General features: G+C 51.1%; 7 protein-coding genes across 7 annotated transcripts; 3 read left to right on the top strand and 4 right to left on the bottom strand.

Annotated features, from left to right (window-relative positions):
* Positions 1–1,179: 1,179 nt before the first annotated feature.
* PUNSTDRAFT_137197 (uncharacterized protein) lies at positions 1,180–2,368 on the bottom strand (the record flags this gene model as incomplete). The annotated part of the gene is made up of 4 exons (XM_007386831.1): positions 1,180–1,492; positions 1,537–1,558; positions 1,605–1,875; positions 1,928–2,368. 4 exons carry the CDS (start codon positions 2,366–2,368, stop codon positions 1,180–1,182), a joined length of 1,047 nt encoding a protein of 348 aa, XP_007386893.1.
* A 1,136-nt stretch (positions 2,369–3,504) lies between these two features.
* On the bottom strand, positions 3,505–3,867 carry PUNSTDRAFT_73904 (uncharacterized protein; the record flags this gene model as incomplete). The annotated part of the gene is made up of 1 exon (XM_007386832.1): positions 3,505–3,867. The coding sequence occupies one exon, from the start codon at positions 3,865–3,867 to the stop codon at positions 3,505–3,507; it is 363 nt and encodes a 120-aa protein (XP_007386894.1).
* Positions 3,868–13,126: 9,259 nt separating this feature from the next.
* On the top strand, positions 13,127–13,392 carry PUNSTDRAFT_73921 (uncharacterized protein; the record flags this gene model as incomplete). The annotated part of the gene is made up of 2 exons (XM_007386833.1): positions 13,127–13,201; positions 13,255–13,392. 2 exons carry the CDS (start codon positions 13,127–13,129, stop codon positions 13,390–13,392), a joined length of 213 nt encoding a protein of 70 aa, XP_007386895.1.
* Positions 13,393–14,069: 677 nt separating this feature from the next.
* Positions 14,070–14,318, top strand: PUNSTDRAFT_73901 (uncharacterized protein; the record flags this gene model as incomplete). The annotated part of the gene is made up of 1 exon (XM_007386834.1): positions 14,070–14,318. One exon carries the CDS (start codon positions 14,070–14,072, stop codon positions 14,316–14,318), a length of 249 nt encoding a protein of 82 aa, XP_007386896.1.
* Positions 14,319–14,488: 170 nt separating this feature from the next.
* PUNSTDRAFT_137199 (uncharacterized protein) lies at positions 14,489–15,274 on the top strand (the record flags this gene model as incomplete). Its single annotated transcript, XM_007386835.1, has 6 exons — positions 14,489–14,515; positions 14,582–14,598; positions 14,657–14,745; positions 14,802–14,967; positions 15,015–15,162; positions 15,233–15,274. 6 exons carry the CDS (start codon positions 14,489–14,491, stop codon positions 15,272–15,274), a joined length of 489 nt encoding a protein of 162 aa, XP_007386897.1.
* Positions 15,275–15,585: 311 nt separating this feature from the next.
* On the bottom strand, positions 15,586–21,894 carry PUNSTDRAFT_137200 (uncharacterized protein; the record flags this gene model as incomplete). The annotated part of the gene is made up of 22 exons (XM_007386836.1): positions 15,586–15,778; positions 15,847–16,036; positions 16,098–16,118; positions 16,182–16,226; positions 16,286–16,374; positions 16,446–16,569; positions 16,630–16,664; positions 16,733–16,993; positions 17,062–17,117; positions 17,174–17,192; positions 17,252–17,466; positions 17,523–17,556; positions 17,612–17,678; positions 17,738–18,278; positions 18,338–18,462; positions 18,518–19,012; positions 19,074–19,128; positions 19,183–19,401; positions 19,457–19,547; positions 19,612–19,716; positions 19,773–19,865; positions 19,922–21,894. The coding sequence occupies 22 exons, from the start codon at positions 21,892–21,894 to the stop codon at positions 15,586–15,588; spliced, it is 5,046 nt and encodes a 1,681-aa protein (XP_007386898.1).
* An 863-nt stretch (positions 21,895–22,757) lies between these two features.
* PUNSTDRAFT_127696 (BAR-domain-containing protein) lies at positions 22,758–27,599 on the bottom strand (the record flags this gene model as incomplete). The annotated part of the gene is made up of 18 exons (XM_007386837.1): positions 22,758–24,328; positions 24,385–24,543; positions 24,598–24,711; positions 24,765–24,924; positions 24,984–25,135; positions 25,190–25,290; positions 25,354–25,371; positions 25,444–25,467; positions 25,903–25,910; positions 25,973–26,123; positions 26,211–26,324; positions 26,385–26,513; positions 26,570–26,700; positions 26,760–26,907; positions 26,962–27,081; positions 27,139–27,282; positions 27,352–27,520; positions 27,577–27,599. The coding sequence occupies 18 exons, from the start codon at positions 27,597–27,599 to the stop codon at positions 22,882–22,884; spliced, it is 3,312 nt and encodes a 1,103-aa protein (XP_007386899.1). The 3' UTR covers positions 22,758–22,881.
* Between the last annotated feature and the right edge of the window lie 60 nt (positions 27,600–27,659).

Consider the following 27,659-nt stretch of genomic DNA (forward strand, 5'->3'; position numbering starts at 1 on the left):
GCATTCTGGCATATACATGGCCTGATTGAAAGTGATCCAGTCTTTGCCAGCACACCTCGCCAGCCTCAGCGTCCCGTCAAGTTTCAGATGGCCGCATTTTACATGCAGGTTGGCGGGTTGACAGCCCTACCCATAGGCGACATCATCGGGGTAGCTGAAGGTAGCAGCTTCCTATACTTTGACCGTGTGTCCAAAGCACTCCGCCGTCTCAAGCCACAGTATCTCAAGTGGCCAGATGCTGCGAGGCGGGCAACAATCAAACAGTGGATGGAGGACAAGACCTTCCCTGGTTGTATTGGGATTGGAGATGGATCTCTTCTCAGGCTTGCTCATTGGTCTCTGAGAAATCCATGGTCATTCTGGTGTCGGAAAATGTTCTATGCAGTGAATGTCTTCATACCTCCACGTGAATACACCACTCAAATGCTGATTTATGTAGCTCTCAGTTCAGGCCATATGTGACCACGAAGACTTCATAACCAGCTATGAGCTTGGCTGGCCAGGATGTCTTATCGATGCTACCATATTCAAGCAGTCCCGGCTATGGCAACATCGTGAAGAATATTTTGAGAACACAGAGTTCATCATGGTGGACAAAGGTATGTCATATATTTTGGATATCTTCATTATTGTGCTTACAATGTTAATTGTAGGTTATCCCCTCTCGATGTACACCATCCGCCCATTTGCAGATCCTGATCTCACAACAGATTCTGACGAATCTGAACATCAGAAACATTGGAACCAGCACCTGTCTGCTATATGCATCAAGATTGAGCACACCTTTGGACTACTGAAGGGCCGATTTCAGTATCTGTGTTTAATCCCTGGCCACAACCTCCGGCGAGTCAACAGGACCATTGAAGCACTTTTTGTCTCGCACAATATCCTGACATCCATTGGGGATGATCCCATGAAGATTGTGGGACTGAAAGAGGGAGAGGCACCTCGGGTAGCTCGCCACATCAACTGACTTCATCAGCATGAGGTAGCAGAGGAGACAGATAGCGACCTCTATCGATCTGGTCACTTTCGGCGCAAGCACCTTCTTGGTCTCATGAAGAGGAGATGATATGTATAGGGAGCTTTCCTCAATTGATAAACATTGAAATAAAGTAATCTATGGAAATTCACAAGTGATTAAGGATTAAAATGCTATAACATGATGAACTATGTTGATCATTCACGGTCACCCTCCTTATGCTTATCCAACTGCGCAGCCAATCTCTTGCCGAACTCCTGAACAGCGGCGATAGGTGACTCAAGGAATTCTTTCACCTTAACCCACTGCTGCAACTCAAGTTCTTGCACACGGATCTGATGAAGCTCTTCCTCGTGCTTTGCCTGTGCCTTGCGTATCTGAAGCTCCCGCTCCTCAAGCTTGGTCTTGCTCTTGGTCTGAGCATTCATGCTGTCTACAAGTGACTTGAGCATATCTTCCTCCGAACCCTCACAATGAATACGCTTGCAAGGGGGGATACTCGATTCTTCGCTGTCAGAGAGTGAGGTCGCCTCGTTCAATGGATCATCACGAACCACTTCAGGATGATCGTGCGCACTAGAACAGTGGTCAGTTAATGCAATGCAGTTAAAAAGAAACTTACACGGTGTCAATAACATATAAATGTATGAGTCGCGGAATTCCTCCAGCGTCTCGCGGGACCATTGGCTGCTGGAACTCTTCAACAGCGGGAGCTTAACGCCAACCTTTGACTCCAAGTCACTACCAAGAGCCTCCATTCTGCTTTCGTCGCCATCGCCACTGCCGGTATGTTCTTCCAATCTCCATGCAGCGATGTACTTGTGGAAAAGGTATTTCCACCAGGACTTCACTTGAGTAGCTGTCTTGCGGTTATTCGAAAGATCCTGAGCAATCTGCGTGGAGCAATGAGACTCAACGGAAGCTGAGAAGCAAAGCAAAAACTACCTTGACGGCATGTGTATCCTTCTTGAGCTTGAAGTCCTCGAAGACATCCTCGCGGCAGATGTAGTCGACAAGTATCTTCATGTCCTCCTCACTCCAGTTGCTCTCTATCCCCTCCAACACTCGCTTCGCCATCTCTGGGTCCATCTCCTTGATGTCCTCATCGGACTCGCCGCCTTTGCGTACATTCTTGCCAGATTTTGCACCGAGGCCCTTCGGTGCTGCCTTCGCAGGCATCTTCATCTCAATCTTCAACGTGGTCTTGCCGGGTGTCTTTGGCGCCCTTGCGGGTGTTCTTGTCCCCTTCTTCTGCGAGTCCGTGTCGCTGGTTTCTGCAGGCTTGCGACGTCGCTTGGATTTCGCAGGTTGCGCAGGGACATCCGCGCTGGGAGCCTGCTCTTGATGCAGGTTGGAGATGTTGGTCAGTGCTGGGCTTGGTGCCATACCCGTCTGTGATTTGTCAGATGGCACCGAGTATGCATCGGAGGTCGTTGCACGTCCATCGCGTCCGTTGTCCTGCCCCTAAAGTGGTTAGGTGCGAGACACGTAGAATGCATGCGGGAAACATGAATGTAGTCTATAGGTAGCCACTCACAATTACTATAGAGTACAACTTGCGTGACTACAATCATAGTAGCCGATCCTTACTTATGCCAGTTTCTTTCTCATTACTCAGAAACGACTCACATTAGTATTTAAATATTTTTGGGTAGTGTAATAGTTTTATTTATGTACACATTTGACTGTTCACTACACTATCATGATCACATATCATGGATCAGACGGTCAGAGTAGTCTAGATACACCTCAGAAAAGGGGAATATGTGGGTACTCAGACACATTGCTATGGTAACACAGGGCTGTGCTGCAAGGCTGTGCAGATCAGTAAGCTTACTGCAGATATTAGTAAGCATGCTGCAGCGCAGCAGGCGCTTAGTAAGCCTGTGATCTGATTGGATAGAGGGGAAATGGCCAAATTAGCATAAAAGGAGGGCATATGAGCCCGAGGGAATCAATTCACTTTCACCCAGAATCGACGATTGATCACAGGAGACCGTAGATCAGTCTCTATTAGTATTAAGCAGCAAGAGCAAGATTAAGAAGACATTTGAGTGTTGACTTAGGCAATAGATCTAAGTATCACTCCAGGACATACAATATAGGAAATAGGGTACGTTAAAGCGACAAGACACTTTTGAGTGTTGACTTAGGCAATAGATCTAAGTATCACTCCAGGACATACGATAAAGGAATTTGGATATGTTGAAGCGACAAGACGCTTCCAGAAGATAGAGCGACAAGACGCTCCCAGAAGACCGACGACATATTCAGTGACTTCCCCATAAGCATGGGAACAGATTTCCAGTACAGATAAAAGGACAGAGCATAGTTCTCTGTTTATGTGAATACATTCAAGTGGCCCATTTCTTTCTCCTGATTCAACTAGGTCATCCCTGACTGAGATAGACCGGGACCCTAGGCAACTGTATGACTATATACTAGCACTACAGTTCGTGCAATACTGTCAGATGATGACATTAGGCATAGGAAGATAAGTCTAAGGTATACACGTGGACAAACTAAGACATCAGCAGTGCCAAGCCAGCATCAATCCTAGCCTTCACCGACACTCTATAATCCTTCTCCTCCTGCTTTGACAAATCCTTCACTGCTCTGAAGTTCAAGTCCACGTATTGAAAGATCATTCCGCTAGTCCAGGCAACAAAAGACCCACGAACACCATAGTTTATCAGCTCGGTGTTGTAGTGAGTGTACAATGCTGAAGGGAAGAAGATTGGCACGCCAGGTGCTACCTCGAATTCCATGTTGAGCTCTTCAATGACTAAGTGACCCTCTACAGAGGGATCAAAACTCCCGAATGGGATAACGCAGCAGAGACCGGTAGCTAGATTCTTGCAGTCCTTGTGGCACTCACAAACCATGTCACCAATGTTCATGCAAAAGGATGTGAACGGCAGGAACAGCGGAGTAATACCAGAGTTGGGATGTTTATGCAGGAGGTCGTCCAAGACTTTGACATACTTGGCATAAAGGTCTGGGAAGGTTGTCCTAAAGATGTCTATAATGTATGAGATCGCTTATAGAGAAGGGACAAAAGATGCTGACTGCTCATACCTTCCACCACCTTGCGCACAGGTGCAAGGGTAACACGAAGGGCATCAATAGTAGCTTGATCCCGGAGATAGGCAGCTGACATGCACGGTTCCTGTGAGATGAAGAGGTTCTAGAACACTGAATGGCACCTTAGAAGAATAGGAAGACGAACTCGAACGGATCCTCGGTGTAGCATGTACTCATACTGAGAGAGTCAGCCATGACTCCCTGGGCAATTTGCAGACACATACAGTTTCAAGCTGCACAAGGGCTCTTGGGTGCAGCCATCACAGCTGCATTCACGGTCGCACTGTATGGCCTGTGAAGACCGTGATGGATGATGTGCCGGCCTATGGCATTGTAAACCGATGTTGGGGCACTGCAGAGCATGGTCAGGAAATTCCAGGACAGAGATAATGATGGCTATACTTACCCATTATCAAGCATAATGATCTCGTGTTCTCCCTGCCCAGCATGGTGGCGCTGGGAGGTGGCACATAGGGGTTGGTCAACCGTGCGTGGCTGTCTGTTTGCATGCACAGTTTCTGAATGCAGGCAATGATGGAGGCTTTGTGGCTAGCACTGCAACGTGCACTGCGATTGTCTCAGGTGTCACTTTGATTATTACGCATAACATGTTAGTGTCACTGTATGCCGCATTTCAAAGTTGCTTCCATGCCTCGTCATACAGATTTTGTATGTCCTGATATCCTGGTGTTGATGGACCGTGACGTGTCAAGATAGATAAGTCCAGCAATTCCAAAACTCTAGGGATACCAAGCAGTGGGCCGCGATTGATAGGAACCGGGGGAGGCAGCATTGTGTTGTTAAGGTTTCTGATGGGTGTGACATTCCGTGGAGTGTCTGCTCCAAAGGGGGTTAGGTGTGCAACACAAGCAAGACTGTTAGCCGTGACACATACACTGTAGTCATGCGGCATGATTGAGCTTCTTGATTTCTGGTGAAAAACTTGCCACTGATGCAGCTGCTGGGGAGCTCAGCCTAGAACCTAGTTTGTAGGTATGTAACTTTAGACATCGGAACTGTAGAACAATGATGGAATACCTTGATGGGCTCCTGATATCTTGTTCTTATCCTTATAGTATTCCTGACATGCTTTGCATAGAAATCTACCATGCTGTCCCTTCGTATCCCGATAGTAGCGCAGCAGCCCTGGGGAAAGTTTACCTTGCACTTGCCGCAGGGTATAGGGTTGTCATTGGTAGCAGTAAAGTCAAAAGTTTCTGTTCCATCCCCCATATGAGTTTGCTTTTGCTGTCACTGTATGTGCCAGTAAGAACAGAGAAAAAGCCCTGTTTGCTCCGGTCTTTTCTTCGCTTTTACCCACCCTTGAGGTGTGGTCACAATCACACAACCTTTGATCCAAGGTTTTGAGGCAATGTATACGACACTATGCTGCATACATCTGCACTATTTAATCATGTTCAATGTCCTCACTGTCCTCATCCTCATCATCAGTAAAGTCTATATATGGGTAGTCAGCTGCATCGGAGCAACCACCCTCCCTAGCTTCACCACTATACGCAACAGAAGCACCATTGACTATGTATTCTTCATTATTGTTATCGTAGTCGTCACTGACTGGCAGGTGTAGATGTTTGGAGAAAATGGGGTCATCGAAGGCCAGAGCTGTGATACACGACAGGAGGTTGCAGTAGACTATTCAAGATGACTGATCTGTGATTGGTGGCTGTCTGATCTCTGCGTTGTCATGTCTGACGGATGTGAGTGAGTAGAAATGGATGGGATAGTTGGTAAGTCTGGGTGAGTTAACTTGATCCCAATGATATCCGTCTTGAAGTCCCGGGCTATCTAAGTCGGAGATTACTCAATAAGTTTGGCCAGTAGTTGATCTGACTTGAATGTGACAAGCAATAAAGCTTATCGGTGTGTTTGATGTGAGTGTGAGAGTGTTGTGAGGGTGTGGGAAGGTTGGGTTCTGAATACTAGCTCCTGCTAATAGTACGTGTGAGGTGTTGAGGTGTTGAGAGAGAATAACCAAGTAAAAATGAGAACGTTCAGAGACTGAGAGAGTTGGAAACCAAATATAGCTGTTGGTGGCTGTGTGCTGAGTCGAAATACTAAAACCAGGTACTCTTGACCTGATTGGAGTGTCTGAGAGAAAACTGAGAGCTTACGAGCTCTGTCGGACTGCGTGCGTGTAGGGGGAACTTCTTTTTTTTTTCTTGGGCTAGAGGGGCTACATTTTATACTTTTCCAGAAGTTGGCCTGCTCCTAGTCACGGCTCCCTGTTGAGTCACTTTCTGACTCATTGGAGTCATGTGCTGACTCATAAGAGTCATCTGACTCATTAGAGTCGTGCTGACTCGTCGAAGTCGAGTTCTGACTCATTAGAGTCATACTGACTCATAAGGCTGACTAAGTTTGTGATGACTCGCTATGCTTGAGTCATGAGTAGTAAGCAGGGCGTGATCTGGATACATGATTATAACTATGCTTACTGAGCTAATTCTATCCTACTGATCTTACAAATCGGGCAGTTCCGCACCTAAACACTTTTGGGGCGGGACAGTGTATACGAGTGTAATACGTTCATTGAAGAGAGCCAGAACCAGCTCAAACACGGGATCCAATGGTGGTGTGTGTTGAGTCTCCACCTGGTCAAAAATATGTGGAGGGACTACAACCTATACCAAGGTTGAGATCATTATATCAATCACAGATATGTTGAAGTGATACCTTGAAGTCATTAATGCCAAACTTATCTGGTCGTTGCATCATGATTTCGGGAATGCCATGGGGAAGGAGCTTGGTTGTGTTGCGGTGTCGTGCTATAAATGTGTAAGGACACACAATAGACTCAGGTTTCCGGGGTCTGTGAGAGACTCGGGAGATCGCCTGATTTGTTCGGGTGAGGAATGTGTTGTGTAGAATGGCTGTGTACCAGAGGCGAAGAGGATATGGAGAGGATGACCTAAATAGGAAGGTCAAAGACTAAATTAGGATGGGCTCCACGAGTGAGCTCCAGAGAATGTAAGAGAAGATAAAGCAGATGACGATACTGCAACTATTGCAGTGGATAGACGAATATAGTGCAACTTAGCACTATAGGGAAGGGGCAGATTCGAGGGGAAAAGAGTACTTGCTCATTACTACTACAAAGACAGTACTTATACCTACTGGGCTGTGGCTATGTTACTTCTGAAACGAACTATATACGACAGTTCATATACAACTCTTTAGTTCTAACGAACGATCTACTTGATAAACGAGGTGGCAATAGGCGATATATGAGAGATTGAAACGAGGTACTTGCGATCTATCTACTTGAGCGGTGTTATCCTTCCCCTCGATATAGTCGGCTATCAGGGGATATAAGCGTGGGTGACCCATAAATAGGGACGAGCGGGTCATATTGACGGGTATGTTTTTGGGGCGAAGGCGTCGATCGTTGAGAGGGAGGAGAGAAAGGGAGTGTCGTTGTAAATGTAGAGTGACGTTGGTAGCAACCACTAGTTTTGCGATGGCGACAGGACAGCCGAAGGGGAGTGGTCCATATTCCTTCTTGATGGGAGGAAGCTGTGGTTCGCGCTTATTATTGCCATACTTGGCGACAACGATGAGGTATCCTACTCCTGAATCGACGGGCATACGGCTTCTTGAAGTGGCGATACGGTAGTACGCGTCGGCCATTTGCCCAAAGATATTGTCGAGCGAGCGGTATCTCTTGTGTAGCCGCGTGACATAGATGATGTAGTCTCTGACCTTCTCTTCTAGGATGTAAGAGATACAGGCACTAGCGACCATTATCTTGTTTCCAAACATAAGACGTAATCATATTACGTTGCCGGGCTGCAGGAGGTTGGTAGCAAATGGAGGACCGTTGAGTAGGAAGAAGATTTGTGGACCATGTAGCCATGGGTTGAGTGCTACGAACTGCAAACATAGAGGAGGTGCACGAAGGAAAAGGTCGGCTGCCTCGATAGGCTGGTAGGGAGAAGCTCTGGGCAGGCGTGTCTGGTATTCTGGTACAAATTTGACAGTAGTAGTGATGTGGACCTCAATGTGGTTGACCTTTTTGGGGTGCTGCGGAAACAGAACCCTGATGTACTGAGGGAGTGATGACCTCTCGGCCTGTGCGAGAAGCGCAGTGGTCTCGTTATCGGCTAGCGGAGTGCGTTCGGGTGGGTGAGGATCGACAGAGAAGGGCTTCGCCCATTTTGTTAGACTACACCATATATGTTTGGCAATTGCTTTAAACACCTGCATACTGACTGGGTAGTTGGTGAGTATGGTGGGGGTTGCCTGTTCCTGAACGCGTGTTATGGGCATGGCGTCTACGCGTCACGACTTTCTGATCACGTGATCACAGTACGTTGTGAATTTGGGTGTTTTGGCTATGTCCGAGCGCCAAACAGATTTGGTGCACGACAGCAGCACGGGCATGTAGTGTTGCAAAGTTTGACCCATTGGTTGATTTCGTCCTGTAGCCATGGGATCACCAGCCAGCAAAATACGAGACTAATTCCAGCTGCATTTAGTATATTATTGGCAAGTAAGCAAGCATAAAAAATGTACACGCTGATGGTGTCATCAGGATCATACCATTGCTCATGGAGTCCTCTGTCTAGAATGGTCTCAAACCCTTCTGTAAAGTTGCGCCTGAATATCGACCATCCAATCTCTGACCGTACATTGCCAGGCTTTCCTGTCTAGCTGTATTGTATAGTTCCCACCAGGGAAGGATCGAGATGCTGTTGAATAGCAGTCTGAACTGCAGCAATGCCAGTAATCTCGTGGCCAGGGTCACTCTAGGGGAACACTCAAACAGGTATGGATGAGAGTTTGATATTATTGAGAAATGCAACACTCACCTCCTATGGACCTCACCTGATCAAGGTAGTATGAAACCAGAAGCTTGTGGTTGCGGTTGCACCACCATATACAAAGCCAATTGATGTAACCAGTACAGAGGTCTACAGAGATATGAAGCCAGAGCCCGAACCACTTCCATTTGTCGTGTTGATTGCATGACCAGCAATTGTTGGGACCTGCAGACCACAATTGTTTCTGCTTGAACCGTCTCGCCTGACACTGATGCACAGCTTGTGGTTCATGGATACAAAGATAGTCCACAATCAAAGCTCTAAATGACGTAGATCAGTCAGGGCAACATTCACCACTTGGGGCCTATGCACATACCTGGATACGTGCATCCCGTTCTGAAGCCACTTGAGCTTCTTCATTCCCTCTGCGCTCGTTGGATGTCTGCGATGGCTGCTTCTATACTTACAAAGTTGTGTTTCTGTTGACAAGTCCCATGTAATCCCCAGCGCTTTTTGAGCCTGCGCAGGGAGTAGATGCTGTGGACACATTAAGATTGAATGCAAGTAGATAGAGATATCATAGCTTAATCCATACAGGTTCCCATCATAATGGTCCCTAAGGAACTCCATGATCTTGTTGTCGTTGTATCCAATATTGAAGTACAGCTCTGCTGGCTTTCGTATGAGCTCTTCTGGAGCTGGAAGAACATTGAATATCAGCTGAGACAGCTAACTCTAGTATTTGTTGCTCACGGCATGGCTTATGCTGGTTATGCCTTGCCATAGCATTGTCGTCAGCAGAAATAGCAACCCAACCGGGGACGTCCAGAACGGCCTTGACTTCATGCTGTACATACACTGATAACTGCAGTATATGCATTGAAACAGCTGGTCTCCGAGGTCCCAGTGACTGCACAGCCCTCGCTTTACCTGAGCAAGCTCAGGTATCTCGGATGCCGGTGATTAGTAAGCATCAGCAACCGTGGCGGTGCTAAGTTCGTGGCGATGCGCTTTTACCGTGTCAAACTATTTTTTTAAGAATATTAATGCGATCTACTCGTGCAATGGCAATGCAAGCGAAGGTGAAGGCGGGGGGCACCCGCCTTTTTTCCAGTAGCTAAATGAACTCGGCAAATGAGCTGGTCACTCTTGCTTTCCATAAGTGTATCTTAGCACCGGGATACATGACGTCATAGAACCAACTGAGCGTAGAGTGCAAGTCTACTTACTAAGGCTCCAACCGTACCCTCTATCTACTGTGTATATATGGTAAATACCATATACGTTTATGTATACATATAGACCTACCAGGGATTACGGTATACGGTTAATGTATATAGGGTAGACGGTTGCGTATACAGTTCGGTTTGCAGGGGTTACCGTGACCGGGAGGATGTAGCCGGTGGCTTGAGGCTGTGACTCTGAGGCGTCGTGCGCGAATCCGCGCACGACGCCCTTACTACTGGTAGCTGGCTCTCGCCTTCCACAATGCCAACTTGCGTGCAGTTGTCTATGCTGATCTCTCAGCATTTGGAGGGCTAGACTCTGGAAATGCGGCACTACGTCGAAGAATCGATCACTTCCGCTTGAACAATCCTATTGCTACTGTTCCGCTAGTATCATGCTGCACGGCTCCCTCCCTATATTACAACACGGAACTACGACACTGGAACAATCTGCAGATATCTATGACGATATTATGGAGATAGAGATCGCTTCCGCTCGGAATGTACGCATTGGTTGAGCACGCTGTAATACTGAGCGGCTATTCACGTAGTGGGTGTATGTTCGTTTGAGTATAAATGTGCATGAAAAACAGCTGTCGATCTTACCCCCGAGCTGCATCCATCATGTCTACACCGACTGATCCGCACCTGGCTGCGTGCCAGAGCAAAGTCCGCTTGATCGCTTCTCTCACTGCTAAGCTTCCCCTGTCTGTACCACTGGCAACACCTTTGGACCTGATACCCGAGAAGTTTGGCGCAATTCAGCCCGGACTCAACGACGCCAATGAAGACAACATATTCAGGGTATTCAACCGTCGATTTGACGCGATATTCGGCGAAGATAAGCGCGAGAACGGACGTTTAGCCATTCACCGCGGTGCACTAGGTATGGATCTGGTCGTGTCGTACCTGCAAGAGACTATGTCAGGCCATCTTCCGCTGCCATGGATCGTAGTCGAGCCCAAGCTCGACAAGATTATTGCGGAGCTAGAAGTGGTAACACGGTGCGTATTTTATTAGAATCCGCTGATAAAGCTCTCAAATGTCACACATGTAGGACAACATCGTCTGGCTTGACCATCACTGTACCAGGAGCGAGTGGTGTCCCTGGTTAGATCTCTCTCCTTCTCGTTTCATCGTCTCTCATCCTCGTTCGTTTAGCATTTATCGAAAACTACGAGGACAATCATGACTCTGACTATGAACCCCCTCCGGCGCGTCGGGAACCGCGTAGCCCGAGTATGGTTATTGATGTGGATGGCGAGGAAGTTACGTCTTACACCGATCACGGTAACACCATTCAGAAGAAGGTAAGTTCAATTTCTGTGCGCAACTCGATGTTCCTGATGTTGCTACAGAGGAAGAGAGACGGTGCAAAGCGTATAAAATCTGCTTCGAAGCAGTCACAATCACAACCCACTCAGGTATATGAATTTGTTCGCCCAATTCGAATTCATACTGATACATACCCTTAGAAAAGAAAGAGCATCGTTCTCGATAGTACGGATTCAGGTTCCGACCAAGAATCAGATGGGGATTCGGCACTTCGAGCTGTCAAGGCAAAAGAGAAATCTCATGGTGCACGACGGGGACCCCCCAATCACAGCCTCAAGCACTTTCACGATCCTGTTGCCGTTGTTAAAGGGAAGGAGCTGAAGTGGGAGTTTCGGTGTCGCTACTGTCCGAAGTGAGTTTTGGTGTGGCCCCTAACACGTAACTTTGCTGAAATGAATTCAATAGTATCCGCACCGTTGTTCGCACCGTTGGTTCCGAGGACACGTTCGACGATGAAGAATCTCTCCCTTCACTTCATAATCTTGCGGGACACGTTAAGACCTGCAAAGGGAAGCGACCAAGCGCAACAGCGGATGGTGACCCTTCTGGAACAAATCTTGAGAACCAAATCAAGAATAGTTCCGCGGGGGATATTATGGCAAAGTTCCTCAGAGAGGGCGAGCTCAATCCCACCATTCCAACCTCATACAACGGCTTCAAGCGCATTTTCACTGCCTGGATCTTAGAGGATAGTCTGCCTTGGACAACAGGCGAATCTCCTATCCTCCGTGCTCTTTTCCAGTATCTCAAGATTCCCTATTCTCTCCCAAGTGACACTACAGTACGAAATGAGCTCAACCGCATATATGACGATCTCCATGGTAAAGTTGTTCACGAATTCTCGGTGTGTGACCCCTCCTCAACATGGGCCGCATTCAATACTAATTTCTCGCGTAGACATTGTCTTCAAAAATCGCATTTCAGACTGACACATGGACGACACGCCAAATGGTGTACAGCTTCTCGTGCACCGTCGGCTCCTTTATAGATGACGAATGGCGGCTAATGGAGCGGGTCGTAGACTTCGAGCCACTGCGGGATAAACAACATCAAGGTTTATATGCTGGGAGAGCATTCGTTGACGGTCTTTCAGCAAGGGGGTGTGGAACTAAGATAAGTTCAGAGCTTTTCTGTATTGCACTTCATCTAACAATCGATGCACTTTGTTAGTCTCACAACTGACAATGCATCGGTCAACGATGTTCTTGTAAAGACTGCTGGACGATGCTTGGAGTCAAAATACAACATCCCGATCAATACCGACTCCCATATCCGTTGCCTCGCGCACATAATCAATCTCGTCGTACAGTCATTCCTTCATGAAATCGATGAAGCGGATGATCCTGACAGCATGGACTGGTATGAAGAAGATCCGGACGCCCCTCTGCATTACGATGAAGGGGAAGACGAAGAGCTCCAGTTCTTTGAGGCTGAGGCCAAGGTAGGGGCAGAGAAAGATGAACCAACGGCACCCGAAAGAGCGCAGTTGGATGGCATCGCCGCAGAGATGGCCAAGCAAGAGGCATCGCAAGCAACCAGTGCTCTGAAGAAGGTATGCCAGATTCGGCATGATCAGTATTTATCTCACAACTGGTTCATAGTTACGCCTAATTTGCAACAAGATCGTGTCATCTCCTCAGCGGCGCAGCCGATTCCGCGCCTTAGCAACCCAATTAGCCAAAGCGAAGACTGAGGAAGAAAAGAAAGTGATTTTGCTCATGGTCGTTCGGGATATTCGTACTCGGTGGAACTACACCCATGCAATGATCCGACGAGCACAGAAGTTGCGCAACGTGAGATAATTATACCTTCATATTGGTTTGTATCTGATTCACAAGTTCTTTAGCCTATTGATGAGTGGGTGATTGAAACGAAGGAGACACGGGACATAATCCTCGGAGATGACGACTGGGATGAACTTTCACATATTGCAGATATATTGGAGGTGAGTGTGCAAACTCTCACATGTCACTGCTGGTACTGACTGGTGTGCAGGTTTTTGCGCACCTTACTTTGCTTTTGTCTCTGGCTTCCGTCCCCACTTTGCCATTCGCATTGCCGACATACTTGACTATGTTCAACCACCTCACCGCAACCTCTGAAGCTACTGGCATGAACGACAAATTTCGCCGTGCAGCCACTGTCGCTTTGGAGAAGCTCAAGAAGTATTATGGGTTCGCCCAGAAAAATCGCCTCTATACTATCGCAACAGGTATGTTGGGAGTAATCCAATGATGCTGTCGATGGGCCTAACTCTTTCCAGTGCTTCATCCGTATTACCGTTCAAAATGGTTTTCGAAGCTCAATGATAGTGACGCGGCATTGAAGGCAGAAGTTCTTGTTCAACACATCGCGGAGAATTACGAAGCGCAATTGAGGTCGGAAGATGTTCACCAGCAAGAGTCGCTACCTGAGGGCAAGCGTATGTCACCCGCACCCAGTTCAAGAGCTTCGGTTCTCTCGGATGTGTTTGATATTCTAGACGAAGACATGGAGGGGTCACCCTCAGCTCAGTCCCGTTTCAATGCCGTTGAAGAGCTGGAACGATATTTCAAACTCAAGGGGAAGCTATGCGCTCAGGAAGAACCCCTTAAATGGTGGAAGGTCGGTCCCCACAATTCTTGATGTTGAAAGAAGTTTGTCTTATATGGGGGTGCTTAGATGAATCAACACACCTTCCCTGTTCTCTCTCGTATGGCGAGAGATTACCTTGCAATTCCGGCAACCAGTGTCTCCGTCGAGCGTGTCTTCTCGAAGTCCCGACACATCTGTTCTGACCTTCGCAGCTCGCTGCAGGCGGAAACGATCAAAAAAGCACTCCTTACGAAGGTTTGGATTCAGAGTGGATTACTGGATCTGAAAAACCCTGACCCCCCACGCAAGCGTCAGAAACACGGTGCTAACGAGTAGTTGTAATATGCGCCTCCAGGTTACCATATATATACAGTATACATATAGTATATATACAGTATATAACCGTAACTGTATAAATACGCCATGGACAATATATGTATAGTATACGGTTGGAGCCTTACTACTTACACGAGTCTGCTTCGACTTGCGCCTCGTCCTTGCTCGCCATGTTCAAGTCATTCACCCGTTCACTGGTACGTCTTACTTCCGACATTCGCGTTCCGTTGTCCGGATGACTGACCTCCCCTTTTCCACGTTAGCCCCAGGTCTCCATCTTGTGAGTCGGTGCGATGACGCTCGGAAGTCCCTGAGAGTACCAACCCGGTTACCCGTAGCCACAACCCGTCCTCGCCGCCCTCCGTAAAAGCCCTCCAGATCCTCCAAGCGGCGCTCTCCAATCCCTACCCTCCCCATTCGAAGGACGGTGAGTCTCTCCCTTCCGTACGTGCTCTCTCACACGACCTTTCTATCTCCCTCCAGGCAAACCGCTCGAGTTCGACCTCCAGGTCGTCGAGCGCCCGCCGACGTCCGACCAGATCACCACCCTGCTCACGCACTACAACCTCGGCGGCTCCTCCACCGCGAACGGTGGCCTGTCTACCTTCCTCTCGAGCCATCCTGCCGGCGCAGGGTCCCCCACCCCCACGTGCGCAACCCTCTCCTCTCACCCGTTTTCCCGGTTCTGACCGAAAGGTCCAACGCGTGCGCGTGGTTATATATGAATAGGACGCCGGACGCGCTGGTGAAGACCGCGTCCTCGACCCCGTCCGCGCTCAAGTGGCCGATCGTCGTCGACTGGACGAACGGCAAGGCCGTCGTCGGGGAGAGCGAGGGCGTCAAGGTAACGCATATACTCCCTCTTTCTATGAGACTTTGCTACAAATCCGTGTGCTGAACAAGTTGTGCTTCAGAGCATACTGGACGAGATCAAGAAGAAGCAGGAGGGGTCATAGCGCCTTAGCGCAGCCTCACATCGCGCGTAACGACACATGCTCCCGCGCAACATTGTATCTTATTTTGTCAACCACACCACATCTCCAGCAATCAGACCAATGCATTAATCCAGCTAGCTACATACTAGAGATACTAAAGAGATAAACGAGATTATAATGGCCAAATCCGACGTCTACACGCGTCAAATGTCGAGTCTATCCGAGCAACAGCGATATAGCGATGCACCAATCACAACAACAATGAGCTATGGAAAAAAGCAACAACGTCTAGAATGAACTGTAAATAATCGTTGACCCTCTCTTAATACCTTTCATCCGAGTCTAGACGGTCCCGCAACCGCGTTCCCCTGCCCACTTCCGCTGGGTCCAGCTTGAGACTGGGACTGGAACTGTGATTGGGACTGGGACCGAGTCGGCGACTGCGTCTCCAGGTCCTCCTCCGGCAACAAAAACTCGATCTCCTCGAACATATGCGGGAAGAAGATCGCTAGCATGTCGTCCACGCTACGTTCATCGCGTCAGGAAAGGGCAGGGGGATGATAGAAGGGGTAGGTAGGGCAGACAGCACGCACCTGAACACGAAATCGCCCTTCTGCCCGCCCTTCGGCTTGTTCGCCCGCTTGGCGAGCGTGAGCGACTCGGCCTCCTTCACCGCCGCGTTCGCGAGCGGCGTCACGTCCAGCGTCCCGCGCGCGTTTTCCTTCGTGTAGAGCGAGAGCCCGCGGCGCGCGGCGAGGTCGAGGATGTTCTTCTCTACGGTCTCTGCAAAACCATGGTCAGATCGAAGGTCGTAGATGCGGGAGGAAAAGAGATCGGTACGCACTTTCGGCGTAGTAGCAATACACTGAGGCCGAGAGCACCGCGTCAGTGGGGCGGCACCGGCGGCAAAGGTCCGGGAGATGCTCACCTTCGGTAGCCCTGGTTTGACCCATACGGTCGATGCGGGCAATAGCTGTATGGATAGCACATTAACGCCCGTTGTCGCGCTCTATTGTGACATCAAGAACCCACCTTGGATCTCGAACGAGTGATTCACGACACTCTCAAGCAAGAACACGCGCGACGCGCAGGTGACGTTCAGCCCAGCGTTTTCGCGTTCTCTGGATTCAACAACGATCATGTGCGTCGGTTTCCTGGAGGATATGAAGGCGGCGGCGGGAGAAGGGCTTACCCGTGCAAGAGGAGAACGAGGATCTCCGGGTCGGTCGTGAACTTCTTCATCGCGGTCTTGCTGCCGTTCGCCTGGTCTATGCGCAGGCAGCGGATGCCATTATGCTTCAACGCGTGCTGCAAGACTGAAGTACCGCGAACACGTCAGTATTCTCCTCGGTGCGAGATCTGGAAGCTGCACTGACTGGATAAAGAGTCGGCCCACGCCGAGAATACGATGCTGTAAAAATTGGGGTCGAGGACGGCGATAAGGGTCCTCAGATTCTCAAAGGTAAGGCGCTCGCTCACCTCTTCGCTCCCGGATCGGTAAGCTGCACGTAGTGCAGGTGCCGCACGAGCGTCTGGATCTTCGATCCGTAGCTCCCCAGCGCCTCAACCGAGTTGATCACGTCCAGCAGCGTCGGGTCAATCATGTTGTACTCGATCTTGCGCCGCGAGACGGGTACCGGTTCGGGCGGCGACGGAACCGCATCCGCCTTCGGGTCTGAGGTCTCCTCGGGCGCCCCTCCAAGCAAGAAGGGTTCTAATTCCGAGGCGTTGATGCTCACGCTGCGAATAAATGACACAACAGCTTCAGTCTATCTATCGCCTTGGGACGATGTACGAGAGGGACGGACCGACAAACAGGGCATTGGTTGCTGTCTTTCCGAGTAAGCCAGAGCTGCATGCAATCCTGCGTGCTACGCGTCAGACATCTGCGGCGAAGCAGTCAACACACAGGGGGATTACCTCGCAGAATATATGCGCACTGGGCAAGCGAAGGTCAGCATCAGATCCGAGCCGGGTTCGGGGACATGGAGACCTTACCAATGCGTCATAAAACCTCGCGTAAAGTCGCAGCTGCAAAGGATGCACGTGTTGTCTTCCGGATCGCGGTCTCCGGACGCTTGGTCCTGCGCCAGGTGATCGAGGTAACGTTGGCGGGCACGTCCAGCTTTCACCTTCGTGTCTGCGCGCATCTGCTCCTCCTGACATATTTGTATAGCTTCGGCCAGCGGCCCTTCCCATTCAACATCGACAACCTAGGAAGTCCAGCAGTTAGCAAACCATCACATGTGTCTCAACATGCAAACCTTACCGAATCGGATATTTCCTGCAATTGTCGGAAGTAACTGCAAATTGGAAATTAATGAGCATCATGCCGTAGAAGCAACAAGCTATGCTTACAGGATACGCTCGTTGAACGTCCTCCTGTACACCGCAAGGTCCGCGTCGAGCTTACCCAAGAGCTCCTCTGGGCGATCGATGCAGTCAGCTCGGAGTCGGAGAGACAGATCACAAATCACGACATACCCTGGGCGGACATCAATCGGCGGGTGGCGTTAATTGCATTCTTCACGATAACCTGTTCGGGGTCCTGGTCCCTGGTGATACGCGTCAGGACGCCCCCGAGCTCAATGTGGATCGATTTGAGTGCTCGGCCATTAGCAGCGAGCTTCACGTCTTCCCGTTCTTGCTCGAGCTTGAGCTGTAGCGCTTCGTCTTCGGCCTGCAGTCCCATGGACTCGAGCGTTTGGAGGGCGGCACGAGCCTCCTCGGCCTGACGCGCCGCCTTCGTCTTGCGCTTCGGCTTTCCTCGTCCCTGATGCGCGGCGAGGGTGGTGCGCTCGTTATACAGCAGCTCTCTGCGATCGCTGAGCAGGTTCGAGTAAGCTTGGAGGTAGCACTCGACTTCGCGCTGGGTATCGAGTGATTTGCTGTATTCCTCTCCGGTTGTCTCGTCTCCGCTTAGCAGGTTCTGGGTCAGCAGCGTACGGATTTTCGTCCGCCACTCCCACATCAGCGCGGCCTGCTTGTTCAGGACATCTTCAACCAACGCATTGCCTTCCTCCAGCTGTGGATTGACATTTATCAATGAGGGACGAGACTGGGATCGGAGATGCGCGAACTCACCAACTCCGCAGATCGGATGCCTCCCTTTCCGAAGTACGGTACGTCGAGCATCAAATCTTTTTCGCTGATATCGTCATCCTCTTCAGCCAGCTCTTCCATAGCTTTTAGAGCGCGCTCTTCGGTCGCTGAAAACGGAGAGTCATTGATGAGGGTAATTGCGCATGCATGGGCAGCACTCACTCTTCAGCAGAAGCTTTCGGAGCTCCTCGGCCGCCTTGTACGCCGCATCTTCCTGCGTTGACTGGGCCTCGCCGAGGATATGGTAGACGTCGCCCTGCAAAAATTTGACGCGATGCAGCGAGAGGCGACATTCCCTCAGCCTAGCGACCATGCCTCGACGTTTGGCGGCGTGCGCCTCGCCTGCTGGCGTCTTCGGGAGGCCTTCGTATATCGAGCCGTCGATTTCGGACTCTGTTTCATGTTCCCTGTCCCTGTCTTTGCCCTTGCCTTTGCCCTTTTTACTCGGCTCCTCCGGGAGTTTCTGTCCGCGAACCTCCCTCAAAGCCGCGGCCTCCTGCTTGAGTTTTTCCCCTGCGGCATCGTGCTGGGATATGGCAGCTTCTATGTCGTCGACGAGTGCCTTTGCATCCTGCTCAGCCTGCACCAATGTTTCGAGGGCGGTCTGGTACCGCTGTCGGTTGTCTGCTTCTTGGATGAGCCGCGCATAGCGAACGGCTGTATCGACCTATCACTAAAGTCATTGCTGAACGAGATGAGTCGCCGATAGCGCTCAAACGTGCCTTCTTTTTGCGCTCATCCATGGTTTCCCGCCAATTGAGATCGCGCATATTCTACATCTTCGTTAGACCCCAAGGCTGCAGCTAACGCCAAAATAAGATCCGTACCTCCAAGACCTCCGTCATGGTCTTCAGGACGCCAGGCTGGTTCAACTTGTCGCCAACGACGTGCAGCTGACCAACTTGCGGATGCGTGGCTATCCCACGCAACTTACGGAGCCACGTCCGGAGAAGGGTCGCGTCGACCTCCCAGCCTTCGGCAAGCGCAACGCCGCGGGCATCGAATCCCAATGCGTCAAGGGCTTCTTGGTAATTCTGATCATAGACCTGGGAGTGGGTCGTCACTTTCGGATACGATAAGTGTCTCACGAGAATTACTGACATGTTGCTCGATGGATCCAAGGTTGATCGGGACAAGGTATCGAGTCTGCTGTGGTATAGTCAGCTCGTTCTTCACGCTTGACTTCGTTGTCCTGTAGACGTTGAAGTCGGTCAATGATCTCCAAGGTGGTTCGGCAATAAAGCAAGGTAACTAACCTGATCGCGTATTTGCGGAAGAGCGTGACGAAATCGTTGACATATCCCGGCTTCAGCAATCGGTTCCACACCTGCTTAGATGATACTTCCGGGACGCGGAGGAACCTATAAAATGCTAGATCAGCATGGCGAACGTGTTGAACGGTATGTAGTGACCATACCTTAGCGAATGCATCAGATCGCCAACGCGCGAGCGCGCAGGGGTACCTGATACAGCCCATGAGGACCGACGAGGGATGAGGGACACCATTTCCCTAGAAGATGAGCATGAGTCACAGATAGCATAGCTATGAACGGTCAAGCGACGTACTCTGCCCTCCCTCCGCCAATCATCTGGACTTCATCCATGAGGACGCGGTACCACTCACACTTGACGAGCGGACTCCTTGGGCGTTCGGGCTGCTCATACTCGCCGTAACTCGCGGTGATGCGCCGAGGACGCTCGTACGGGGCCTGTGCAACGTTAAGGTCTTTCTGGAAGACGGGGTACGTCGTGATCACAACGTCGAACTTGTGTGCGAAATGGCACCATTCCTTAAGCTCGTCCTCGCTCGCATCAAGGTTGATGAAGCCCTCAGAAGCTAAACCGGTCTTCGATGAGCCCTCGGCCTGGCTATCCTCCACGGGTTCGGCGGCGGCAGCTTTGCCCTTGCCTTTCCCCTTCTTAGCTGCCTTCGCCGGCTTCTTCCCCTTCTTCCCCTTCTTCTCAGTCTCGACGACAGCATCCGGATCGTTGACGATGGTAGGTTTGTGCGTCCATCCCTCGTACATCATAACCTTGAGCGACGGCGCGTGCCTCTTGATCTCATCGATCCACTGCTGGGCAAGCGACGGCGGCGTCACGATCAGCGTCGTCCGCACTTCTTTCACCTCCAAGCGCGCATCCTCGTCCCAGTAGCCCACCTCGGGCGTCCGCTCCGGAGGTGCCGGGTTGAGCAGCACGAGCGCGATGCTCTCGAGCGTCTTGCCGAGGCCGGGCTCTTCCGCAAGCATCCCGCCGAGGCACGGCGTGTACTCAGGCCGAGAGGTAAGAAGCTCCCCGGTGATACGGTTGGCGTAGACCGGTCCTGCAGGGGAGTCAAGCATTGACCAAAAGAGGGGTAACTGGGAGTCGTCGTTAACGCTCTCGACGATGGATCCGTCGGCCGCGAGAGCTTTGCCTTCGCGGGAAAGGAGCCAGGCGACGCTGCGACGCTGAAAAGGTAGAAGCGTAGGTAAAAGCGCAGGCGGCTGAAGAGACTCTTCGAGCTCGAGTTTGGCGAGCGGCGGAGCGGCGCCGAGGATCGAGTAGAAGAACGAGATGCTCGTTCGATCATCGTAGGCTGCGGGGCGACCCGGTTTATGGAAGAAACGGGTGACAAAGGGCCGCATGGGCTCGTCGATGTCCATAGGCCGTACTCGGTAAGCGTTCCTGTCCGGCGGGATCGCATCGGGAATGAGGGACAGGATAACCTCCACCTCAAGTTCGAACTGCAAGGTATTGTCCTCATTCGACGAGGCAAGAGAAGGAGGGACGACAAGGTAGAAACGGCCTGCTCGCTCAGCCCGGTGAGTCTTGATGGCCTTGCTCAGCTCGCCGAGGAGGCCGCCAACAGCTTTGTTAGAGGGTCTGAGCCCATACGCGTCCGGGTCAAACGTGGGGTCTTCTTCTAGGTTGTCGAGATCGACAATGTGGCGAACTTCTTCGTCCTCGGTATTTGCAGAGAGCCCGGAGCCGTCTTCCTTGACGGCGAAAACGACAGGTCCGAGGTCATAACGAGTCGGCACATCCCGTGAGTGCTCCACGAGCCAGTCGCGCAATTTTGTCTCCCGCTCGCAGCAGCTGACAGCGGCAGCAGCGGCTTGGGATTTGCGTGCGGAGGCTCGAGTCCGTTTCTGTGTTTCTGGCAGCTTTTGTTGCTCGGGAAGGCAGAGAAGGCTCTGGACGGAGAACGTGTTACGCCACACAGGAAACCGGGCCGGTTCCGGTTCTGGCTCTGGATGCCGCTCTGTGTCTTCAGGTTCTGGCGTCAACGACCCGTCCAAGCTTGGCTCGGAAGGTTTCTGGCGTTTGGTCGGAGGTTCTTGGTGTTCATCATCAGGCGAACGGGCACGTTTCGTTCCCACCGGCGTTGGATCCTCTACTCGGTGACGAACGCCACACGGATTGTTGGTGTCTTCTGCTATGGCGGCATGTTGCAAAATTTGAAGGAGGTTCTCAACGGATATAAGACTACTCTCCTGATTTTTTGAGTGCCGAGCGCAGGCGATGGTGTCCTGCCGAACGGACCGCCCAACGCGCATCGTCGTGGGGGTGGAATAGGGGTTGGAGACACGCAGCGTGGGAAAGAGACGCGCCGACGCGCTCATTTGCCCATTGTGCGTGACTCACGCGCTGCGTCACACGACGGTGCCGAGCAGTCACGGGACTGGCTGTCGCATTCGGGAATCGGCAGGCACCAGGTACAGTGGGTCACCGGTCTTCTAGACACCACCTCTCCTTTAGACAGTGGCCTTTTTCTCAACATTCACTGTTCCGTTGCTCCTCAAACTTTTTATGGAGGTGGAAGTAGTATATTTTGACGTCTCTGTGTAGTTTTTAGAGCAGTAGGGTTTCTATCCCAAACATGAAAAATCGCAAACAAGGCTGTGACTATGTGACACCAATTTTCCTCCATCTCTTGTGCCATGAAAACTAGCTCTATCAATATAAAACTCGGACTGGGTGACTGTCTGGGATTCCAAGTGATACTGTGCTTGTTCCTGTGTCCACTGGATTTCTCTTCATTGCAGGGATGGTGTTGCATTCTTCTCATGGCCTGGCAAGCTGCACTAAGTGGCAGTGCCATCTGTTTCCCACATTACCGCAGTAACATCCGTTATCAAGGGAAAGTGACCGTGGGACCCTGTCTAAACGAGTAATAACGGTCAAAATCATTCCCACGCTTTCCATGGCTCCTGGAGTTTTTTTTGAAGAAGAATACTGACTCGAAAAAATTCATAGGGTATTTTAAGGCATATATCTTTGACGCGACAAGTTCTTGGGAGGGAAGGTATTGGGTGAGGGAGTCAGGAGGCAGCACAAGATTTGGCGTCTAAACGACCGGTGACCCACTGTAGGAGCGCGGGACGGCTTTGTTTCGGTAAAGGCCCGTCGATTGTACGTTGCAAGTTCTCCTGAGTTGTCTGTCCAATCTATGCATATGGTACATCGTGTTGAATATATAGTCGTAAGATGGTAGGTGAGTTCCGGTATGAGACAATATCAGGGTATATGAAGGATGGCAGACATCATTCGTGCATCTGGAAACAGTTGCTGCACATGCCGCGAGGCTTGAACGGGTTTTGCTTGAAATCCTTACATGGGCCTGACCATGAACCCACAGTTTCACCGAACGGCGATTCAGCATGTCCCCCACTGGTGGCAGCGGCTAAGGCAGATAATGACGATTGGCTGGACGTCGAGGCGCTCGAGTGTGACGTCAAGAACGTGTTGCTTCGTTTCTCCTGCGACGTCGCTGATAAAGACGAGGCCGAGGATTGGAAACTGGAGTTGGCCCGGCGTGGCGGGGGTGGAGGTGGTGCCTTCTTCCCCAGGCTGTTCGAGCTGCCGACCTCCGTTCCTCGGCGCAGAGGAATCCGTGGGGCAGGGGTCTTACGACTGATCGTAGATTCCGATTCGGCCCATGGACTATCATGCTTCTTCATCAATCCTCGTTCCTCCTCTTCTCCGTCCTCCGCGGCGCTACTGAGAGCGCTGTCGGCATCGCCGAAGGTGTTGTAAACAGGCGTCCTGGCGTGACTGACCAGCATGTGGTCGCCGAAGGGATGATCATCGTCTGCGTCGCTCGTGAGGTAGCTGTCCGTGTCTGCAGGATGCGTGGCATTGAAACGAGGTGTGGAAGCGAGAGTAGGTGGTCTGGAACTCGCCCTAGGGCGCCTTGGCAGAGGCGGCGCCTTCGACGACGTCGGTGCCTGAATGACCTCCGTATATGTGGATGGGAATAGGCCCGTCTTTCCGTCCATCTCGCCCATCCACCATTCTTCTAGCACCTCGTTCAGCACGACGATCTCGTCCCCGACCCTGAAGCTGAGCTCGTCCGATGACCCCGAGAAATCGTACAAGGCCTTCACCCGCTTCTGTAGGAGAGAGCGAGAGGCAATACGGGGGGAGTCGCTTGTCTTAGATTTGCTCTTTGCAGATTTGGACGACTTGTTCGACAGCGAGCTTGGGGGACGCTTCGGCGCTTCGTCCTCGTCCTCGTCCTCGCTCGCGTCATCTGGATGTTGGCCCTGGAGAGTAGAGAATGAATCCTTCGCTTTGGTACGTCCGATGGAGCTCATCCACCCCGCAATACTACGCCTCTTGGAACTCGCAGCCTCATGTTCAGCCTGCGCAGTGGAAGAATTGCCATTCGCTGTAGCGGAACTGTCCGTACGCTTGCGTCCAGACTTTGAAGGAGTACGCGAATGCGAACGGCTCTCGTCCTTCTCCTTCTCCGATTGGCGACTCTTCATAGACATGTTCGATTTACGGCGCGCCATCGACGGTTTGCGGCTTACAGATTTGCGACCGACATCTGCGTTATCCGACTCGGTCTCGGCATCTGAGGGCGGGGTAGAGCGATGGCGAGTAGACTTCGTCGATTTGACCGACCCGAACCTCTTCAGGTCATCTTCCTCTCGCGTGAAGGAGTGAGTGGGGCCATGGGGTCTGGGTCGCTTACTGAGGTCGTGCCTGGATGCACCTGGTCAGTATACGGGCTGATGTCCCACTGTTAGAGCAAGACACACTCATCGACCCAGTCAGACTTAACGTCGCGCAAAATTTCTGCGTACTGATTGACGAAGCTAAGTTCCGCGTCAAGGAACGAACCGAGATCTTTCAACTGGCTCAGTTCATTCTCTTGAATCGCGTACATCCTTGCATGGACGTCTTCGGAGGTTTCCTCACTGCAGACGTATATGGTAAGCCACGAGACATCGTGATGGCCGTTCGGGGCTCACAAACGCTGTTTGGCCATCTCGAGTTCCTCCTCTGCATCCTGCAAGTCTTTCTCCTTAGTTTTCTTGTTCTTCTTCAGATGTTCCACCTTGCTCACGGCAGCATCGTAGCTCAGCCTGCACTCGACTAAGAATCACCCATACAAGCGTATTGACGTCCGGTCACTTGCCTGCGACTGTCCAGCTTCTTCCTTTGGACATCGTAAGCCTTGATATCCTCGCCGTATCGTTGCATGGCGGAAAGAAACGTGTCCTGCAATGTGAGCGCGAATGCTTCTTGCAGAGTCGCAATTTTGCAATGTGCTCGACCAAGCTTGATCAACGCCGACCCTGCATGAAGAGCCTTTCATTTAACTCCGCGATAGAGCGCGAGCGCAAGCCAGACGTGCCGTATCCAGACTCTTCGCCGTATTCCTCGCCATTCTTGATCATGACGATACCGAGCGCATCAATCCTTGTGATCTTTTCCCCAGCGTCCATAGCATCCGAATCTTTCTTCTTCGCGAGCGAATGCTTGAAGTCTTCTGCTGCGATATGGAGCCTATCCCTTTCGATCAGCCCTGCTCGACGTTCGGCAAGGTGGTGATCAGCTCACCGCATCAAACTCTCCCTGCGTAACTCCACATCGTGCTCGAGCTCTTTGAACTCATCCGTCGCGACCGTTTTCTCCCTCGATGAGATGACCTCGCCCGCCCACTGAGAGTCAATGCAAGAAGAGTCAGCGTCCCGGTCCTCTTACAAGGCTCAACTTCCACGTACCTGTCGTAACTTGCCCAACTAGTAGCCCAAGCAAATCGCAGCAATACTTCAATAACCCTTCGCAACACCCATGTAAGAACGATAACGTACTTGCTTGCTCGCCATATCATACGCCTTGAATGTTGGCGAGTAGAACGAAGGTGGGAGACGTGCTCAGGCCAGCGGCCCAGCGCCACGCCATCAGGTCCCGCATTTCACCAGGTGGTTCGATGGTTCGATATGATCAAACTCCAAGCGAGATCCTATCGGGTAGCTCGGTGACGGCTGCGAAGGGGCAAAGAAACGTGTTTGGTTGCTTTTGCGTGTTTTCGACGTAGCTTTTTGGACAGGAGTGCACCGGCCATGAGGCTATCACCAACCTGACGTACTGGATATACGAGCATGCGCATGCAAAAACTAGTGAGACAATACAAGAAACCTCTGCCATACGAGAACAAGAATACTCTATCACGATTTTGTTGCCAAACGATGTCCCTCCTGGATAGCAACCGCCTCCTCCACCCATGGCAACCTGAAAAATTCGCTTCGCCTCAGGTCTTCTTGACGTACAGTTGAACCTGCGTCGTCAATTAGTTTATGCGATCTCCAACGACGCTGTGGGAGAAGCAGTGGATGTTACCTTCTGTGGGTCCGCTGCCTAGCATGCTCTCAAGATCCTTGGACTGCGACTCAATCCAGCGCTGGATAAACGCGGCGGGGTCACGAGCGAACTGGTGCAAGAACGTTCGCTTGATGTGGGAGTTGTGTAATGATTGCGCGTGCAAGGCAATCTGTCGAAAGGTAGGAAGGCATCAGCCTCCAATATTCAATCCGGGCGATATGGCAAAGAAGGAACGATTAGGACGTGTCTGCCGCACCTCGTCGTCGAGTTTCTGTAGGTCTTTGGCGCTCTCAGTGCTCAATCCTACCAAGACATGATTCATGCGACTTTTGAGGCCGACGTCGTCAGTCTTCACCTCTACATCCCAAGCCTATGAAAAGCGGTACATATTAACGAGCCGTCGCGACAATAGTCAGATGCTAATGTTCACCTGAGGCTTTTCAGGAGGTAGCACGCTCGGGTTCAGCGTGTAGTGCAGGATGATGGGATCCGCCGGAAGGAGGAACCGCATAGCTATCTCGGGGAGCTGCTGGAATGGCACTGTATCTGCACCGAAAATCTGCGTGAAGCTATCAGATTTGAGGCGAGGCAACAGCGAGCGGGCGTCGGACGAACCGGTTTCAGCTTATCATCTGCCCTGATCATCCTACGGTCGACTTTGTCTTGCAATCCCTGTATCTTGATGTAGTTCCAAAGCGTCTGCAACACGCCGACACGAGATTCTTCCTTGATACCCAAGATATCGCCTATATGACGAGTAGTAAGCATCAATGCCCTTCGGAAGATAAGGATGTCGAAACCGCACCGAGTTCCGGGTGCACCTTGAACACCTCCGGCTCCTGTGTCAAATGAAGCACGACCCTGATTCTCGTCGGCTGATCGCCGGTTCGCCGTATAGTAAAGCCATCGAGCTGAGCCTGGGGATTGTTCACGTTGTTCGCTTGACGGTGCCACTAATCCGCATCACCTCGTCAGCGTGCCGTTGAGACATTCTGGCTTGTACGGACTTCGACTATGTTACCATCTGGATAGACACTGGGGTCCCGTTCGAGCTCAATTATGAGGTGTTTGATGAATGTAGTGAACTTGCGGGGCGGTGGCTGGTGCTTGCTCTTTACGCCGGGTATCTGTGATTCATGTCGACATGAGCTGCTGAATCAATCACAGTGGCAGCCCAAACGTACCTCCAACAACCGACCTTCCAATTTGAATTGCCAAGCAGGTATGCCTTCTCCGGTCTCGAAGTTTGGTGTAGGGGCATCCACGCCAGTCTGCCATGTCTGACCTGACACCGTATGCGATAAGAACAGCCGCAGCGTGCGGTTTATCTATAGCTCAATTATCATTCACATATCACGCATGATCATATAGGACGGGTGATTCAAGAAAGTACGCACCGTCATAGTCCGCCCCAGCGCATCCTGGACCTCGACCTTCTTCCTCGACACGGTCCAATCAAGCCGGCGCTCCATCTCGGCCAAGTCTTGATACATCTTAGAGTCCTCCGCAAATGCCGGGTTGTTCAGCAAGGATTGCGGTACGGACTTGTCCGTGATCTTGCGTCTCCTGACGCGACACGGTAAGCGTTGATGGTTCATTCTCGAGTCGCCAGCTACACTGACTTGTTGGTCTTTGGGACGTCCATGCTGAATATTTTGGATTTTAAACGCCGCGGGTAGGATTTAACGTGTCGTCAGCGTGTACA

Source organism: Punctularia strigosozonata (genome assembly GCF_000264995.1).
Source record: "Punctularia strigosozonata HHB-11173 SS5 unplaced genomic scaffold PUNSTscaffold_12, whole genome shotgun sequence".
Lineage (NCBI taxonomy): Eukaryota > Fungi > Basidiomycota > Agaricomycetes > Corticiales > Punctulariaceae > Punctularia > Punctularia strigosozonata.